Here is a 17,658-nt window from a genome sequence, read left to right on the forward strand (position 1 = left end):
TTGGATGGAAATGTATGCTTGTGGAATCAACTAGTCTCTAGTAAAGCTTTGTGTCCATTTAAGACACTGTAGCTGCCCCTCAACACAACATACCTCCAGCTAAGTTAAACATGGCACATTATATAGGCTGGTACAGCTATTCCCAATTTGGAGTACGGCAAAAAAAATGTACATCTTCAAACCGCCCGGGGCTCTAGACTAGCTCTTGACCCGGGACGTATTTTTGTAAATGTTGTTTTTTTTAGTTTTTTTTTAATAAAACCATTTTTTTTAACTTTTCACCATCAACTGGAAAATGACAAATTGTGCGGCGTGCACATCTATCAGAGAGAGTTTGCAAGTTCCACTGGCGATGAAAGGTTAGACTCTTTTTTTTTTTTTTTTTTTTTTTTTCTAGACTCTGTACCTGACGATTCACTCAGTAGAAAGAGTCGTTTTCGGCTGCAGGTGGCTTGCCAGTCCTTAACACAACGTGTTACCATGGAGACCCCTGCTTTACAATATTGATATTCTAGACGTGTCGATACGATCTCCGAACAAACTTAATCATGGAGTAGTATGATTACAATTGCAAGCATGAATGCATTTCAACGTCAGTGAATTTTACTGTCTTGTAATCGGTTTGGCCGTAATCTACTGTATATTGGTAAAAGTGTTCTTGCAGTCAACGTGCATGCATGAAAACAAATATTTATATAAGAATACAATTGTTTATTTCCTTTGAATTTTCTTGCATCAGTGCCAAACATCACTAATTTAACTAATTATAATGTACTCATGAAGTAATCACAATGTGAAGGAACAACATTTTAAATGCAAGACAACCCATGGTAACGTTGGGATGGTTGAAATTGTTTTTTCGAGACGGCGGTGAAAATAATTAGTCTGGAGCTATTCTGAGCCAGTCTATTACCGTGCATTTCAGTTTTCAAACCGGCCGATGCATTCGGGGGATCCTCGCTTGAATGAACCGAATTTGAACAGAACGGAAAACGATTGGTGAAAGAAACTTCACAATTTCACTCTATGCGGGAGCGCCTGCGCAAAGAGGGTTTTCTCCAGCGTGTGTGAGGTGGCGAAATTAAAAGTTATCCACAACACTCACTGTCTTATATAGGCTGTATAATATATGTATCTCATATAGTGTGTACTGTATGTATGTGTGTGTGTGTGTGTAGGGGTGGTGGATGCACTACCCCTGGTTCTAGAGGGGTAACGCAGCTGGAGGTTGAATGTGTGAAGGGGTACCTGTAAAAAGTTTGGGAACCACTGGTCTACTACATAAAAAGACCTGTGATTTAATGCTAATGAAGTTGTCCACTCGCCTGCCTGTCTTGGAAGGGGGACCCCTCCCTGTGGGCCCCCTTCTCAAAGGTTTTTTTCCATTTTCTTCCCCGGGTGTTTTTTCTGGGATTTTCTTTTTTTAAGGCTGGGGGATGGTTTCCATGTGAAACATGAAGCACTTTGAGACTGTACTGTTAATAAGGGGAGGGATGGGCATGATTAGTCGACTAATCGATTAGTCGACTCTTGCAGTGACAGTGTCGACTTACGAGAAACCTCTCATGATTAGTAATCGTAAGCCCACGCGTCATGAGAAACCCAAAAGTGTAGCACACAGCAGAACGCGCTCGTACGAGCGAATGATCCCCAATCTGAGAACGCTGGTCGCGTGGGATGGAGCCGTCTTACCGCGGCTCTACCGCTGTGATCCCGAGTCGGTTGCAATTTTCGCTATTTTCGTTTTGTCATCTCTGGTGGGACTTGGTTTTGTTTGGTCGGTGTAGCACTTGGAAAAATAAGAGAATCCTTTAAAATAGCACCGTTGTATTATTCATGTCCTGGTAATGTTTTTTATGTGCGGTTATTGGTCTATTGTCTAGTCGACTAATCGACTTAAATTCTTGTTAGTCGTCGACCACTAAAATGAAGGGAAAAAAAAAAAAAAAAAGTGAAAATGCCCATCCCTAATTAAGGGCTATAGAAATAAACATGACTCGTCTTAACCACAGTAGAAGGCTGGTCGTTGAGTCAATATTATTGTTGATGTGTTGTACCTCAATGGTGATACATTTGGTATCACCTATATCAACTTGCTGAGTCTCATGTAACCACGGTAAGATATGAAAACCTGTCTCGAGGGTTTCCATGCGGTTGTTGGGATAATGGATCCCGGTTACCGCCGAGGAGGCCCAAACCAAACGGGTCGAAACTCGCCCAGCGACGGCTCCCGAAAGCGCCGTCGCCTCCTTCGTCTCCGTCGTCGATCTCCGAAGGAGGCGCCTGCTGCGGCCTGCGCGTCGACTCCGCTCCCGGGGGGAAAAAAGGGCCGAGCTCACGGGAGCGGAGAGGAAAAGCACCTTTGGAAGGACAGGCGGCAAACTGGAACCAAACACGAGCGAACCCCTGCTTTTTTTTTTTATTTTTTCATTTTTTTTGCTTTTCTTCCCGTCGGGGGAAGAAACAAATAGTTTCGTCTCTGTTTCCCGGTGTTAAAGCCGGGCGGCGTTTTATAATCGCCTCATTTGCTCGTAAATAATAGTAATGAGGATAAGAAATGCGGCGAATGGAGACGGCATTGCCGGAGCGATGCGATAAGAGGATGCGAGGGGGGCCGTCCTTTATTTTATTTTTTTTATTTTAGGACCTGCACATCCTTCCTCTAGCGTGGCCGGCAGTGCCCGTGCTTTTTGTTTCAATAACAGGAAGCGACGGCAATATTCTTTTTTTTGGTCATGAACATAAATCGCGCGACAGATGTGACCCTCTTGAGCCCCCCCCCCCCCCCCCCCCCCCCCAAGCCCAAACTCCGAGCGAACGCCCGTGATTTGTTGGTTGTTGCTTTTTATTATGGGCTGGCGCTTTAATGGGATGCGGAACGACTCCCTCGCTCTCTCTCTCGCTCTCGCTCACGTGGGGGGAGGGTGGCCTCTCCACCTCACCCTGCCAGCCCCCCCCCCCCCCTCCGCTCTTCCTGTCGGACACCTTCTAGAGCCTGTGCCGGGGATGCCGCGGCGTGGAGGAAAAGTTCTCCGCCCTCGCTCGGCGAGAAAACTTACGGCGTGGGTCGTAATCCGCTCGTGGATAATTAAATAAACCCTGTTAATTGCTTGCATGGACTGCTTTTGTATCTGCTAATTAAGGCTTTCAAAGTGATGGCGTCGCCGCCGAAGGTCCGCCGGAGGGCCGCGCTCCCGTGTTGTGTCTGCGTGCAAAATGGCTTCCACGCCGTCTTTTCAACCGGCCTTATTTATGAGAACTCCTGAGTTGCCGTGAACATAACAACCACTGTGTAAACTCGGTTATTTTTGCCGACGGTGTGCCCGAATTTGCTGACACATGCCGGGATGATTTCCTTTCACCAGATTCCATATGTAGACCAGTCACACGTTAAACCCCGGGATTAATCGTGCGATCACGCCGGTAGTTTGTCCGTCTTTTGGCCCAAATCATGTTGGATGTCCCAGTTTTGGTCTCATATTCATAACAACCGCTAGAACGCCGACGCTAGTTTTGCCGCTGTTATCATCTTGCGTTTTGTTGCAGTTTTTGTGTTTCAAGGTACAATGAGTACCATTTTATTTGCCCCGTTGTGCACATTGACTGTGATCTAGCGGCGGAGGTTCACAAATGTTGTTGACTAATGCCAGTCAGTCCACGGTCACCTTTTGGACAGTGGACGGACAATGGAATGAAGTCGAGGTCACTGCACGATTAGTCGACTGGCACGATTAGTCGACTGGCATGATTAGTCAACTAATCACACCCGTCCCTAGTTCTCAACCTGGGGAACAAACCACAACGTACAACGCGCCCTGAGTGGTTGGGATCGCACTACATCACTGTTGAAGTTTATTATATTTATTCCAAATTTTTTTGAAGATACTCCATGCATGGAGTTCCTTTTTGCCAAGCAATATTGAAGGCTGTGGGCTACGCTACATATGAATAGGTTTTTATTTTTAAAGCTGTTATGATTGAATGATTTGCAATTCATAGTGTGTGTATATATAGACTCACTTTGTCCCAGCGTCCTCCTCTTTTCTTGCCTGATTTCCAGAACCCGTGGATCGCAGTTGACCGTTTTGGAGAATTGTTATGTGATTCATGGGGTCTGGCAACTTCCCTCCGGCCCTTTCCATGATTTAATAACACCATTGCTTTCCCCAGCGGATTGGTCCGTGGTGAACCAAATCGTAGCTTATGAGTAGTTTAACTTCCTTGCGTCGTCCAGCATCACTGGACGACCCGCACAGGAATAAAAAACAAAACAAAACAAAAACAAAACTGGGATGTCAAACGATGCATGGGCTCGTGATTCATTTCACGTCTACCTTTTACTCTCTGATTAAATAAAGGTCTTGCCAAATATTGCCAGAAGAAAGAAATGCGGAGGCAACCTGACCTTTTATTAAAAGCTTTAAGGCTTATTTATCACCTTTTAATTTATCGATACCATGACATTTCTCAAGAACTGACATAATTGCCAAATTTAGCTTGCCGTCAGTTAAATCACAGCACTTCATCGCGGCACTGCCTTTTTTAGTGTTGGCTTGTTGTGTACTGTGATGGTGTTTTTTGGCAGTTTTCTGGACCATCCTATCAGGCATCTCACAGTTGGCCTGTCCGAAGCTCCCGCCCCGAGGCAGGGCCGAGCGCAGTCCCTATGAATCTCCAGCATAATTCAAATAATTAGGTGTTGTTGAGATTCGCAAGGACTAAGGACAGAAAGCGGCGGCTCTTATTCGCTTTAAAAGTCATCATGGATTAACTGCGTACCTTATTCTAAGTGACAGGCCAGCTCTAATTGTGCATCTTGCAGTGGATTCGGGTTGACCCCAATAACTCTACCGGCACAATGTGCGCAATAGTCTTGAGAACGGCCTTGTAGTCCTCATACCGAAAAGGCCTATTTTGTCGCGGGTTAATCCTAATCGGTAATTTCTGATTGTGTCACGGCAGAGTCTGAACGCTGGCATTTAAAAAGTGGGGGGGAAAAAAAAGACTGGAAGGTCAGGGATCATTACGTGTATCGGGCGCTCACGCCCTCTTGTTCTCTGTGCTGTTGGTTTACGATGGTATATAAAGTGTGTCACGGGGGTGGGGGGGGGGGGGGGGGCTCCCGTTTTAAAGTCTTGACTCGTCCAATCGCTCAGGATAAAAGATGTCCTTTGGTCGAACCGCATTTAATTTAGCCGGGGACAGCCCCACAATGGTTGCTGCGAGATGGCTGCTAAGACTAATGACAGCCGGTCTGTTTAATCAGAACGTAGCCAAGTGGTGTATCTGTGGCTCGCCACCGTGACAAAACGGCACCACTTACATCTTGTTTTTACGTGGCGCTGTCAGCGGCAAGGTTGAAAAGGGGATCGGGGGGTGGGGGGCGGTAAAAATGAGACGGCCTCGGATTAAAAGAAAAAACCGTGTCGCGAATAAAATTGATACGCCCTCAAAACGGGAATCCGCGAGACGCGTCCTGTTAATCCTCACCATCCGAGGCACTCGAGTGGACATCCGGGAACGTGAAAGTGTGTTCCGCGAGATTCCCTAGCGATTTCAGAAGCGACCCCGTGGGCAGAAACGGGCCCCGGTGTCGCCGCACCCGACCGCACTACTGATGACCGAGGCCACTACTGTACCTGCGGTGAATGCTGATGTGTCCCCTAAAAACGTACAAAGAGCCTCATTTACTGACTTCTGGAGGGGGTGTCGAGTGTTCACGACTTGATATCGGGAATACATGACTTTATTGATGTTTTATTTATCTATCTATTTATTTATTCATTTACCTATTTATTTTATTATTATTATAATTTAAAAAATCATCAATCATTTTTTTTTAAAATATTATTACATATATATATTATTACAGTATTTTGTTTTTGCGATGGTAATGAGGGGGGGCGGGGGGGGACAAAAAAAACGATTCAACCAACATGCGACATGCAGTTCGGCGACGTTACGTGTTTTCGGTTGGCCGGGGAATTGAAAGCGGCGGCGGCGGCTTCATGGCTGCACTTGAAGGAGCAGCTCTATGGTGAAAGTTGACACGTGCAGATGTGAACATATGTCACCCCGAGTGACAGCCCAGGCAGAGTGGAGCACGACTGTCTTTCTTAGCACTCTGTCATACTGTAGATGGCAGGGCTGGAAGGGGAAAGCGCACGCACGCACGCACGCACACACACACACACACACACACACACACACACACACACACACACACACACACAAACACACACACAAGTGCGCTTCTTCATTATACGTGACGAAGCTGTGTGTGTTGTGTGTGTGTGTGTGTGTGTGTGTGTGTGTGTGTGTGTGTGTGGCACCCCCAGTCCCCTCCCTATTGATCGCGGGGACGCCAAACAGCTTGTGCATTGTTTGAAGGGGGCCTGCTGGACGGACAAAAAGGTCATCTGTATAGACGCTGCATGTTACATCATTGCATGTGGATGCGACGTATAGATTTATTGGGCGGACAGTTTACGCGCAGGCAGCAAACTGGATGTCTCAACCGCTTCACCCATATTTGCATACGGAGAGTTACGCCGAGACCTTTACCGGTTGCGCAGCGTGACGGCCCATCCGGAAGGATGACGGCGGACCTAAAGATCAAACCTGCTGTTAATTGTAACTGATGTGACTGCGAGTCATGCATATGCAAAATTGGAATTATTGAAGGCAAAATAATAATCTTATCTGTTTAAATCTGTGTTTCACTAGATGAGACTGTATGGTTTTTTTTTGTTTTTTTTATTTGCCAACAAACAAAAAAACACCACCCCTCTGAATCACAAAAGTAATAATTGGTAGCGTGGCCCTGCTGAGGGAAGGTGACATCATCAGTGAGTGAGACGACTGTGAAAGATGTGTGGTTAAACCTCCGGCCTCGAGCGCCAACTCTAAGTTTAAAAAAAAAACAAACGACCCTCCTAATGAACGCAAAGCACAATTTCTATCCAAGGCGACTCAGGTTACGAGGATGCCGATCGTCGACATCAAATTTATTCCACGTTTCCGTCGCGTCGGCCCCCTCTAAATGTCCCGTGCATAGGTTTTGGTAATGGAGGTGTCAGTCATAGATTGAGAGCCGCAGCGGAATGACACGTGCAGCAGGAGACAGCCATTCAGGGCTGCTGGCATTTGATTAAATGGCCTTTTGTGTGTGTGTGTGTGTGTGTGTGTGTGTGTGTGTGTGTGTGTGTGTGTGTGTGTGTGTGTGTGTGTGTGTGTGTGTGTGTGTGTGTGTGTGTGTGTGTGTGTGTGTGTGTGAATATTTACTTGGTGGAGTCCGGCTCGCTCGCTCCCGGGGCCCTTGGGGCAGCTTTACATGTGAGTGAGTGGCAGGTCCCCCGTGCGATTAACCTTTTGGTTAATCGCACAGTAGATATCGCTGGCAACTCTTTATTACCGTTCTATTTATTTATTGACTTCCCGCAGTTTTTATACGAATATGTTTTCATCCTCCACGTTGCAAATCTCTTTTAAGGTCTCTCCTGCCGTGGCGTTTTGACGCAGTTCGGCGACTCGGCCGCGCTGTCGACCGTGTGCTCGGTCCCACAGGAAGCTGGGCTTTCACACCTATTTATTTATTTACTGACTTTTTCAGGTTGGATCTCTCTTGCGATCACACTTCTTGCCTTAAACCATAGAGGAAACCACATTGCATCAATAAGACTGAACAGGCAGTACCACGTGAGCGGAGGAAGACTAAATATATCCATGCATACATTAAATATACGATTAAGGCTAGAAATGAACACATTATGAAGTGTTCTATGGGTTAAAAATTTGTTCCGCAGATGAACCCCAAAGGGCCCCTACCTGTCCCAGCTTCTAGCACCGCCCCGGGAAAGGATTAAAAACACGCCCTGCATCTAGCAATTCATTTGGTTTTCTCCACCCACTACACTCCATTTACACCAACGGCCGTCCCATCGGAGGCCACCCCTGCTGCAGTGGAAAGCAATACGCTTGAAATGGGAAAGCATGTACAGTACGCTGTTGTTAATGTCTGTGAGGACCAATCGCCCCCTTTTTCTCCGGACCGAGAAGTCCAGGCAAGCGATCAAAGGAGGAAGAGGATGGCGGTTCATTTCGAGGGGCTCGGGCACGGCGTCGGAGCGTCCACTTCTACCGCTACCGTCTGCCCTGCCGACGATGTATTTTGTTGTGCAATGTAGTAAAGCCGGGAAAGGCGACTCCAGTTTTCCAGGTGGATATCTGCAGGCAATGGCTGACCAGAGGCCCACCGGTCAAACTTTCTCGCTTCGTTTGGCACACTTCCCGTCATCGATGCCAATGACCCACGTCGTCGGTGACTCCACTCTGATAAGTCGACAGCACCGTCCCTGCTTCGCCTATGATTGATAACAAGTGCATATAGACCAAATGAACCGCCTGTCCAGGAACACATGGCCCTTCTGTTCACACCGCGCCCCCCGATCAAGGTCAAGTAGTTGCAGCGGATTTTTAAAATAACTTAAACTTGCTGAGTCAGTCCCAGAAGCCCTTTACATATTTGAAAGGGAATAAACTCCTCATTAGCATTCGCATCGCAAGGGGTGTTTCGATGGAACAGTAATTAATTGGCTACACCTTGCTGTGCAAGGGGGCTAATCTGTGTGGATCCAGACAAATATTTTCACTTTCATTTTCCTGGCTGTTTACTGGGGTGTGGATGACATGCAATTATTTAAGACCTTGTGACCTGATCCCGACTGCTTCATTTAGTCGTAAGGGTCGTTGGTCTTAATTGCTTATGGTGAAGGAAAACGTATCCCAGTGTAACGACTAGAGATGTCGCGATAACAGCGATGAATACCTCATCCCTTGTACCTCCACGCACACTCATTTATTTAAAAACCTTGTGCATATATATATACACAAAAACTAGCGTGTTGTCATTTAAGCCGAGCCCTGAAACTGTAGAAATATGAAGCTTGTCTTAATTACTATAGGAAAGAACGATCAACAGTCACATAAGCCTTGAAATGGAGCAGTAGGGAAAGACCTCTAGTCTGAAATATCACCAGTCATCGCACCACACGACATTATCACGATACTTGGGTCACGTTCGACAACATCACGACTCTTTATGTTTTGCAATACCCCAATTATTGCGATGCTTTTCTTTCTCGTTGGACTGCAGTAAAAACTGTGAAATGCATCGTCTTTACTCCGCTTTTGGTCTTCCGTCCACTGGGAGCGTCTTGAAAACTGCATTACCATAACCGCTTCTTCGCAGTTGTCAACAAATTGAACCTGTTCCGTTGCTGCTGGTGCGGGTTTCATGCCTTTTAAAGAAATGTAAGCTTTTTTTGGCATTGCGGCGTCGGCAGCCGACTTCTAGAAGACGTGAATGTGGACTTGGGTGAGGCGATATGTCAGGATTTTCCCACCGGCCGCCGTCAGCCCAACAACCGGCGATTGCCAATATATATATTTTTTTGCTTACCATTCTCACTGATCGAGCTCGGATGAATCTCTTTGCAGCCACCGTGCTTAAAAAAAACTGGCAAAACTTACGCCGGTCGAAGGCGTCGACACAATCCAAAAGCTGCACATGGCTTGAAGCTGGTTGGTTTCTGTCCAGTGATCTCGCCTCTGATCGGTGGATAGTAATCAAGCTTCTGATTGGCTGAGTGTGACATCACTCATTGCGCCGTCTAGGCCACGTGAGGACTATCCAACAAAACAAACGGCGCATGTGACTTCACCAGGAAGTAAATGACACGGAGAAGCGACGCATGTCATTGTCGGCGGCGACACACTAAAGACGGTTTAATTATTTGGTGAACTGAGTTCCAGAGGAGACGGACCATTAAATTAACAAAATGAAGGACAAAAACCCTAACCCGCGAAAAAAAACAAAAAAAACCAATCCCCCCAAGCCGAGTGTGAACCGAAAACATTTTACACCAAAACCGCATTTTAAAATGTATCCACTGGACTATGTGTCACGGCTCTAAACGTAAATAAAAAAAATCTATGTATGTAAGTATGTATCGATACATGATTGTGTGGATATTGTAATACTATGCTGTATCGATCCCCCCCCACCCTATTATAATGTCATAATACTTTACGAATGGTAAGAAGTAGAGCTGCAACAAATAGTCAATTAATCGATTAGCTGCCAACTAATTAAATTATACAATTATACAATGAACTATTTATATAGTAATTAATGAATCGCAAACTATTTTGATAACCCATTCATTGTTTTGGGTCATTTTTTAAATTTAAATTCTCTGATTCCAGCTTCCTAAATGTTAATATTTTCTCGTTTCTTTAGTCGTGTATGACCGAAGATATTTGAGGATGTTGCCTTTGGGCCTTGGCCAACAGTGATCCTCCTTTTCTTTCAGCATTTTCTGGATGAAACAACTAATCGATTCATCGAGAAAATAATGGTCAGGTGCAGCTGTAGTAAGGAGGGTAGGGTGCTATGAGCTATGGTGAGGTTAAAACAAATGTAATTCAGCCTTTGCGAACTTGGCAATGCAACAGAGTTGGCGACGCAGCAAGGCCAGGCGCCTCAAACAAAAATAACATGATTGTGTTATAACACTTGTTGTTACAGTAAAATGAACATGAATTTAGTGCATTAACATAGATTTGACACCTGCTCGAGGCTCTTGCATGTATCGGGTTGTTCTGTTTTTCAGGTGCTTGAGCCGCGATGTGTCTCCTCGAGTTTGCAGACCGTTTTTATTTTTTATTTTTTTGTTCCTTCATCATCAGCCTCGAATGCAACGTACTTCAACACATGAATCTTTCCGCTTCGCTTTTGAACAAGTGTTATATTTGGCAGAGCTGTCACTGCGGCATTGCTGGCTGCACCGCTGTTTGTCATGCCGTGTGTTTTTATTTGTTATTTTTGTTGTTTCTCTAGTTCTGGGGAGTTCAGCAGTCGCACAGCTCTCCCCGCTGTCGCTGCTTGCGGTCTGTCAGACAGCGGTGTGTTCCCAGCAAACTATCACTATTATTTGAGCTGTTTGCCAGCTTTTTGCAAAATTGGTAGATTACGCAATCAAAGTGTTCCACACATTGGAGATGTCACAATAAGAAAATTAACCTTCTGCCCAAATGTTTTTGTTCACTGTCACTAAATGGCTCTACTGCATATTAGAGCTGCAGCTAACGATTATTTTCATTATCTAATAACCTGTCGATTGTTTTCTCAATTAATCGATTATTTGTTTTGTCCGTAAAATGTCCCAAAAAAATACTGAAAAATGTCGATCACTGTTTCCCAAAGCCCAAGGCGACGTCCTTAATGTCTTCTGTCCCTGAATTTGGAAAATTTCTTCTTAAAAAAAAAAAGGACTCAAAACGATTAATTGATTATCAAAATAGTGGGCGATTAATTCAGCAGTTGTCATCTAACCGACTAATCGCATCGCCTCCTGGGGCATCTGTAGTAAGAACGACACGCAGCCTTCAGAATCTTACACCTGCGTCCGATCTGATCTGACCTGACCGCTGTAGCGCAGGGTCCCCTTTCTTGCTCCTCGATTAGCTGCCGCTCGATTACTATTACTATTCCTGTATTTTTAAGCAAAACTTTCCGTTAAAGAAACCGTGTCGCTCTGCCGGGGCAGTGGTGTGTCGAGTAATCGGCCTCCGATAAGATTACAGCCCCGCCGGCGGGGGCAGAGCGGCTGCTGGAGGCGGCGACAGGTCCCGGTGCGTCCCGGACGTCCCGGTCCAGCAGGCGGTAAGTTGCACACGCTTCCGTGTTTACCTCCCACTTCCTGACGCCAGTGTCATGTTTTCCCTTTTATCGCCTCTTCTCTGTGAGGCGTCATGAGGTGCGCCATTGTTTTCATGTGGCTATCTGCAAAGACGTGTTTGTTTGTTTTTTTTGTTTTGTTTTTTTAGCCCTGACACACATTTTTATTTTATTTCTGAAGCTGAGCTTTGGTCTTATCAGGTTTAGACAACGCAGAGACGTTTCTGATGTCAGCCTGGGTTCATCTGAGAAACCTTTTCCGAGCCGCGGCGCCTCCCCTTGAATTCTTAGCCCCCTATTAAGCCCTATTAGGCCCAGACAGAATGAACCTTGTGTAATCTTCATTTGGTTTTGCACACGTCGCACAAAGCCCGTCCTCGCTCGCAGGAAAACAAGCGCGGTGTGTTGTCGGTCCCCTCGTTGGACAACGGCCGCCATTGCCGCTGCATAATAGAGCCGTACGCCTGAGCCATGATGAAAAGTCGAGATCACTGTCCGTCTCCGAAACTGGGGACGTGGGAGATGTGTTTTCAGTGTAATTTCACAGCCCTTATTGAAAGAGCTCCAGAAGCCCGTCGCACACAATTAGCTTCCTGATCCCATTTTCCTCAGCGTGACTTGAACTAAAAGCCGTATCGGAAACTCCTCCTTTTTTCCGGGACGAGGCAGACCTCCCGCAGCGCCTGCACCGCCATTGTTGTGCGTCGCATATGGAGTCAAAAATCAAAAAGCTATTGAAGTTCTCATTTTGGCCATTTTATTCCACTAATATGTATCCAATGCGCGTGGGTGGAGTTTATTCAAACCCGCCGCTCAGACTTTTGAAATTGAGAAAATGACACGGCTTTGCTGTAATTCCGCCTTAAAGACAACGTTAAACAATTGCTACGATCCCAGACGGCTTCTAGTCTCGTATCGCAATATGGTTATTATAGCGATTTTGCTGCCCGGCCCCAATTCTTCGTTTCTAACGTTGCCGCAGGGGGATGGCGGACATCATCTGGTGTTCAACTGAGAGCGGAATGAGAACAGAGTCTGTCGCCGCTGCAACCCGTCCGCTTCTGTCCTTACCTGTCATCAGCTCGCCGCCGCCGCTCTGGCACCGGTAACCGTAACACCCGTCACATTCCCATCGTTCCCTGATCTTCGGCGGTTTCTGTTAGTTTTTTTTTTTAAATTTTTTATATTACTTTTTTCCTCGAGGTCGATCTCCCTAAAAGCGGTCGTGCACAGATGACCAACGTCGAGCCGAAGAGGGCTGGCCCCGGTGGGGGGGGTTCAAAGGTGTGACGGCGCGGCGCTTGAAAAGGAATTGGGCTCCCAACGTCTACACTCAACGCCTCTTATTCCCGCCTCTGGCGGTCTCACCGTACGACCTTGTGGCTCTCTATAGCGGGGGAGCTAAGCCGATCGTTTTTTCACATGCAAATCTGTGAATGGTTTGGATTTAGTGGTTGTAAGCTATATATATATATATATATATATATGCTATATAAAACTTATGATAGGAGGCTTGTGGCTATGTGCCGCCGCCCCCCAGCTGACTCATCCATCCTGCCCAGGAGGCCCATAGTAGAAGCTAGAGTGTGGTAATCATCCCCTCTTCAATCCCGCTGCCTGGAAAAAGGACATTTTACAGCAGACCGTGTGCTTATTGAACTCCTCTCATCTCAGTTAAGCACTGTATGAAATTCATTCTCCCTGACTCCGTATTACTCTGTATTACCCTTATCCCCCCCCCCCCGCTCGCTCTCTCCTTTTCTCCGGCGCCGGCTCACCAATCCGCCCACACCTGTTCAGGTGCGACACGTAGGCGTGACTCCCCTCGCGCCTGGCTCCCCGGAGGAGCGGCTGAAAGCACCGGAAAAGGGGGGGGGGGCTGCGGCGTCGCAGCGGTTGTCCTGCCCTCCCAAGAGGGGGGAGCCTGCCCGTTTGGGATTCCTCACCCGTGCAACTTCCACCAGGACCCCGTCTCCACCGGATGATGCAGCGCCGTCGCCACTCTTCATCGTCCTGCGCTTTCCTCCCGCCCCCGCCGCCAGCCCCCCCCCCCCCCCTCGAGTGTGTAATGATATGTTTTAGCCGGCCTGGATTAGTGCAGGTTATTAGTGGGGGCCATAATGTAGAATTACAATCAGCACTGTGCTTACTCGGGTGCTGCTTATAATTGTGGGGTGGGAGCAGATGAAGTGCCGGCTAAGTGGGCGGCGATCCCATCCCATCCCCCTTCCAGGGATGGAACTCTGTGGTTTACGTAAGCGGTTATGAACGGCAACGAGCTCCAAACAATGCAACCCTTGTTGTTGTTGTTGTTGTTCTTGTGTTTTTTTTTTTTTTTTTGGACTGGTGGAGGAACGCGGGCGACTTTCTCCACCCTTTTTTTTCAACATCTTTTTTAACTCCCCCCTCCTCCGATTTAGGATGTTTCTCTTTAGGATGTTTCTCTTTCTCTTCCTCTTTAGGATGTTTCTCTTATCGCTTTGCTCGCGGGGTATGCAAACGACGGGGCCCCTCCCTGAATAAACGGAGCCGTCAGTCAATCTCCGGACGTGACGGGGACTCGGGGGTTTGAGTGTCGGGCGTGAGCGCTTTGAGGGCTTGTCATTTTCTGCCATGGGGTGCCGTTGCTCTGACTGATTCGGTAATTGCACCCCCCCCCCAGGCTCCGAGCTCCCATTAGTTTTATGCGGCGTGAACGCCGCCGGTGTCGGCAAAGATCACACTGACAATTTTCTTTCGCCGTGCGTTTGATGAAAAGTGACGCCGCGTGTCTATATCGGAGCTGTTTGTTCTATCAGCACCTGCCGTGTTGGTAACCTGCCGAATCAGCTGGAACTGTAGCCCAGTTCCCAACAAAATGTGCACGGGATGCAGTCGGGGGCGGGGACGGGGGGACGGGGGACCGGGTTACAGTCCTTTCTGGCTAATTTTAATGATGATTTAATTGCGCCCCACCCGCCCCCCACCCACACGGTGACTGACTGAGGCCGATCTGGGGGGATTACCCCCTCACGACCCCTCTATTTGTTTTTGTTGTGTTTTCTTTTTTTTGTGTGTGTGTGTGTGCCTGCTAAACTCATTTCCCGGGGCCTTTTGTTTCGTGTCCCTGTAATAGCCCACCACCACCACCCCAACCACCCCCCCGGCCTGCGTTCTGGGCCATTCGCTGGGCTCGTCCCGATTGTTCCGGGGCAGTGTGAATAAACACACATTCACTGCAAAAGAGCTGGCTGAAATGGAAGTGGCTTACAAAGGGCATTTTACCCTCTGCTGTAACGCACTGCGGCCGTGGGCTGATGGGCACAGGGTCTGCGAAGGAGAGCTAGTAGTAGTAGTCGTCATATATTTTAAAGAGGAAAACCAGTGTTCATCCCTTTTTGATACAGCAAAGGACCGAAAAAAGTTTGCCTTTGCAGTAGAATCGGCCTCCAACAAAGTGGTGCTTGATGAGATATGAAGACCGCAGTAGTCGCATCTCAAATTTACTCTTTTTTTTTTTGTGTGTTGTTTTTGGAAATCCCATCAATCGTAAATGAGGAGCATGTGCAACAGTGCAATTATGTGTCTATTATTATTATTATTATTTTTTTTTTTTGCAAAAGTGCTGTTTTCACTTAAGTGCTGTAAAATACATTTATGTGAAATAGGATGAAACATTAAGCGCTGTACTCAGTGGTGCAGTGCAGACAGGGAACCCAAACATGATTACTTTTCTGCCATAATAAATTTAAATAATCTACCAAATTTGCAACTGTGATGCAATTTTGGGAAATTTTGCCCCTGATGGTTCCGTTTAAACATACCACCACTGCCACTATTACATGTACAGTAAACAGTCGACCCCTGCATCGACCTTCTAAGTAAGTACTGATAAGGTAATTCGTAAAAAAACAAAAAACAAAGAAGAGGTTCATTTTATGTATGGGCCAGATGTATTTTTCTGGTTTAGCAAATAAGCAAAATGCGTTTAACATCAATGCATATAATAAAAATAACTAACAAATGAAATCCTCAGCGAATGATTTTTCAATAGTTATTGCTCCTCGAAATGTGTCAGGGGCTTCCTTCTCAATGTGTTTCAGGATCATTCCTTTGCGAATGACTTTATCTCCAATTACTGCTCTTGAATTCACTTAATGACAAAAAAGCACTTCCGTGAAATGAACCAAAGGAACATTATACTAAGAGCATCACTCATCGACGAGCCTGCTAACCTGCTAGAACGCGGCGAAATGGCACAGATGGCGACGTGCCATGTGAAATTCCTCTAAAACATATTCATCTTTCTTTGACAGCCAGTGTGAGGGCGGGTAAAACGCGTCGCTCACTTTCCGGCATCTGCGCGGCGGGAGTGCTACCTTTTTAATTATGCTGTCTTTCACCCCCCCAGAGACCTCTGGATAGGGTCGCACATGCCTCCGCTCAGCAGGAAAACGCGCGCGCGCGCGCACACACAAACACACACACACACACACACACACACACACACACACACACACACACACACACACACACACACACACACACACACACACACACACACACACACTCTCTCTCTCAATCAACCACAACCACTTGTCAGTCTATAAATCCTGCTTTGCTGTTCGAGAGCTTATAGATTTTGTGTGTGTACTTGTGCGTGTGCTTGTGTGTGTGCTTGTGCGTGTGTGTGTGTGTGTGTGTGTGTGTGTGTATGTGCGCGTGTGTGTGCTTGTCTGCGAGCGCTCGTTGCGTTGTGTTAAGCGTCCTCAAAGACGGATGTCGGTCACGGCTGGTTTAGCGGTGACATGCTGTTCACCTCTCGGCGATCAGGGGAAGTGTGTAAGAATTCCCGGCGTGGTGTTTGTGCCGTCTGACTTTGACGTGCGGAGGGAACTCTGACAACGGGGGGGGGGGGGGTTGTAGCGCGGACGAGTGATGAAAAGTTTGTCCCTTTTTGGAGACTCGGCTCTCCGCGAATGACTCAGTAAAACGATTAGTTCAACTTTTCAACCCATATGCATTTTATTTTATCTGTCTAAAAATTGGACCTCGACCATAATTTATTGTTTTTTAATTATTGGGATAAACAATCCTAATTTAAATTTATTCAATTTGCTGTGAAACCTCGCGGTAACGAGTGCCTGCAAAAAAATGTCTTTAATAAATAGAAATAATAATCAAAAGAATAAAGTTAAACGCTGCTGTGACTCACACCTGATTTAAAATGAAGGGAGCCAGGAAACGGGACCATCCGCGGAATACCAATTCCACATTCTGCTCCTTCTCCGCGGCCTCCCCCGGCTGCTAGCGGCTTCTCCGCCGGTGGGCGTGCAAACTTTGTTTATATCGCGGCTCGACGCCGCTGTCGCACATTTGGCGCCACCGGGGGAGCCCGCCGCTTTACCGGCCCCCCCTCCCCTCCACCCTGGGGTGCCCTTCCTCTTACAGTTTCCCTCTGCTCTCTTGTCGCCCCCCCTCCAGCGATCTATAACTACGACGGCCGGGGGGAGGAGGAGCTGTCGCTGCAGATCGGAGACACGGTGCACATCCTGGAGACGTATGAAGGTGAGGAACCGGTCTCAACACTGGCTGGGGGGGGGGTGTGTCTCCTCCCGTCTGAAGAGATAAAGTGACACCGCAGTGAAAAAGGATGGGATCCACTGTGCAGCAGCCACTCACTAGGGTGCCGTGAGAGTGCAAATACCTCTTAAATGAATAATGGATGCCGCCTCTTGTGTTGCAACATCAAAGATCGCAAGGCCGCACTGATTCATCAGTTCCAGACGGAATGAATTATGGCGAATACCACCGACCCTTTTCGCCTTGGACTTTGAGTTTAATACTCGCTATTAGGTTTCAGTTTTTGAGTCAAGGATTCACAGTTTTGAGTGACTCCCTGGAAAGATTTGTTCGCTTTGAATCGATCTTTCTGAGTC

The 17,658-nt window shown here is 47.0% G+C and overlaps 1 protein-coding gene across 2 annotated transcripts in view; it reads left to right on the forward strand.

Moving 5' to 3' along the window:
• The window catches only part of dock1 (dedicator of cytokinesis 1), a 191,977-nt gene that overhangs the window by 8,532 nt on the left and 165,787 nt on the right, over window positions 1–17,658 (forward strand). For both annotated transcript variants that reach the window (XM_080021824.1, XM_080021825.1), the window contains exon 2: window positions 17,204–17,287. In XM_080021824.1, coding sequence (XP_079877950.1) covers window positions 17,204–17,287 — 84 coding nt within the window. The remainder of the gene's footprint in view (window positions 1–17,203; window positions 17,288–17,658) is intronic.

This window comes from Zeus faber (genome assembly GCF_960531495.2).
Source record: "Zeus faber genome assembly, chromosome: 20".
NCBI lineage: Eukaryota > Metazoa > Chordata > Actinopteri > Zeiformes > Zeidae > Zeus > Zeus faber.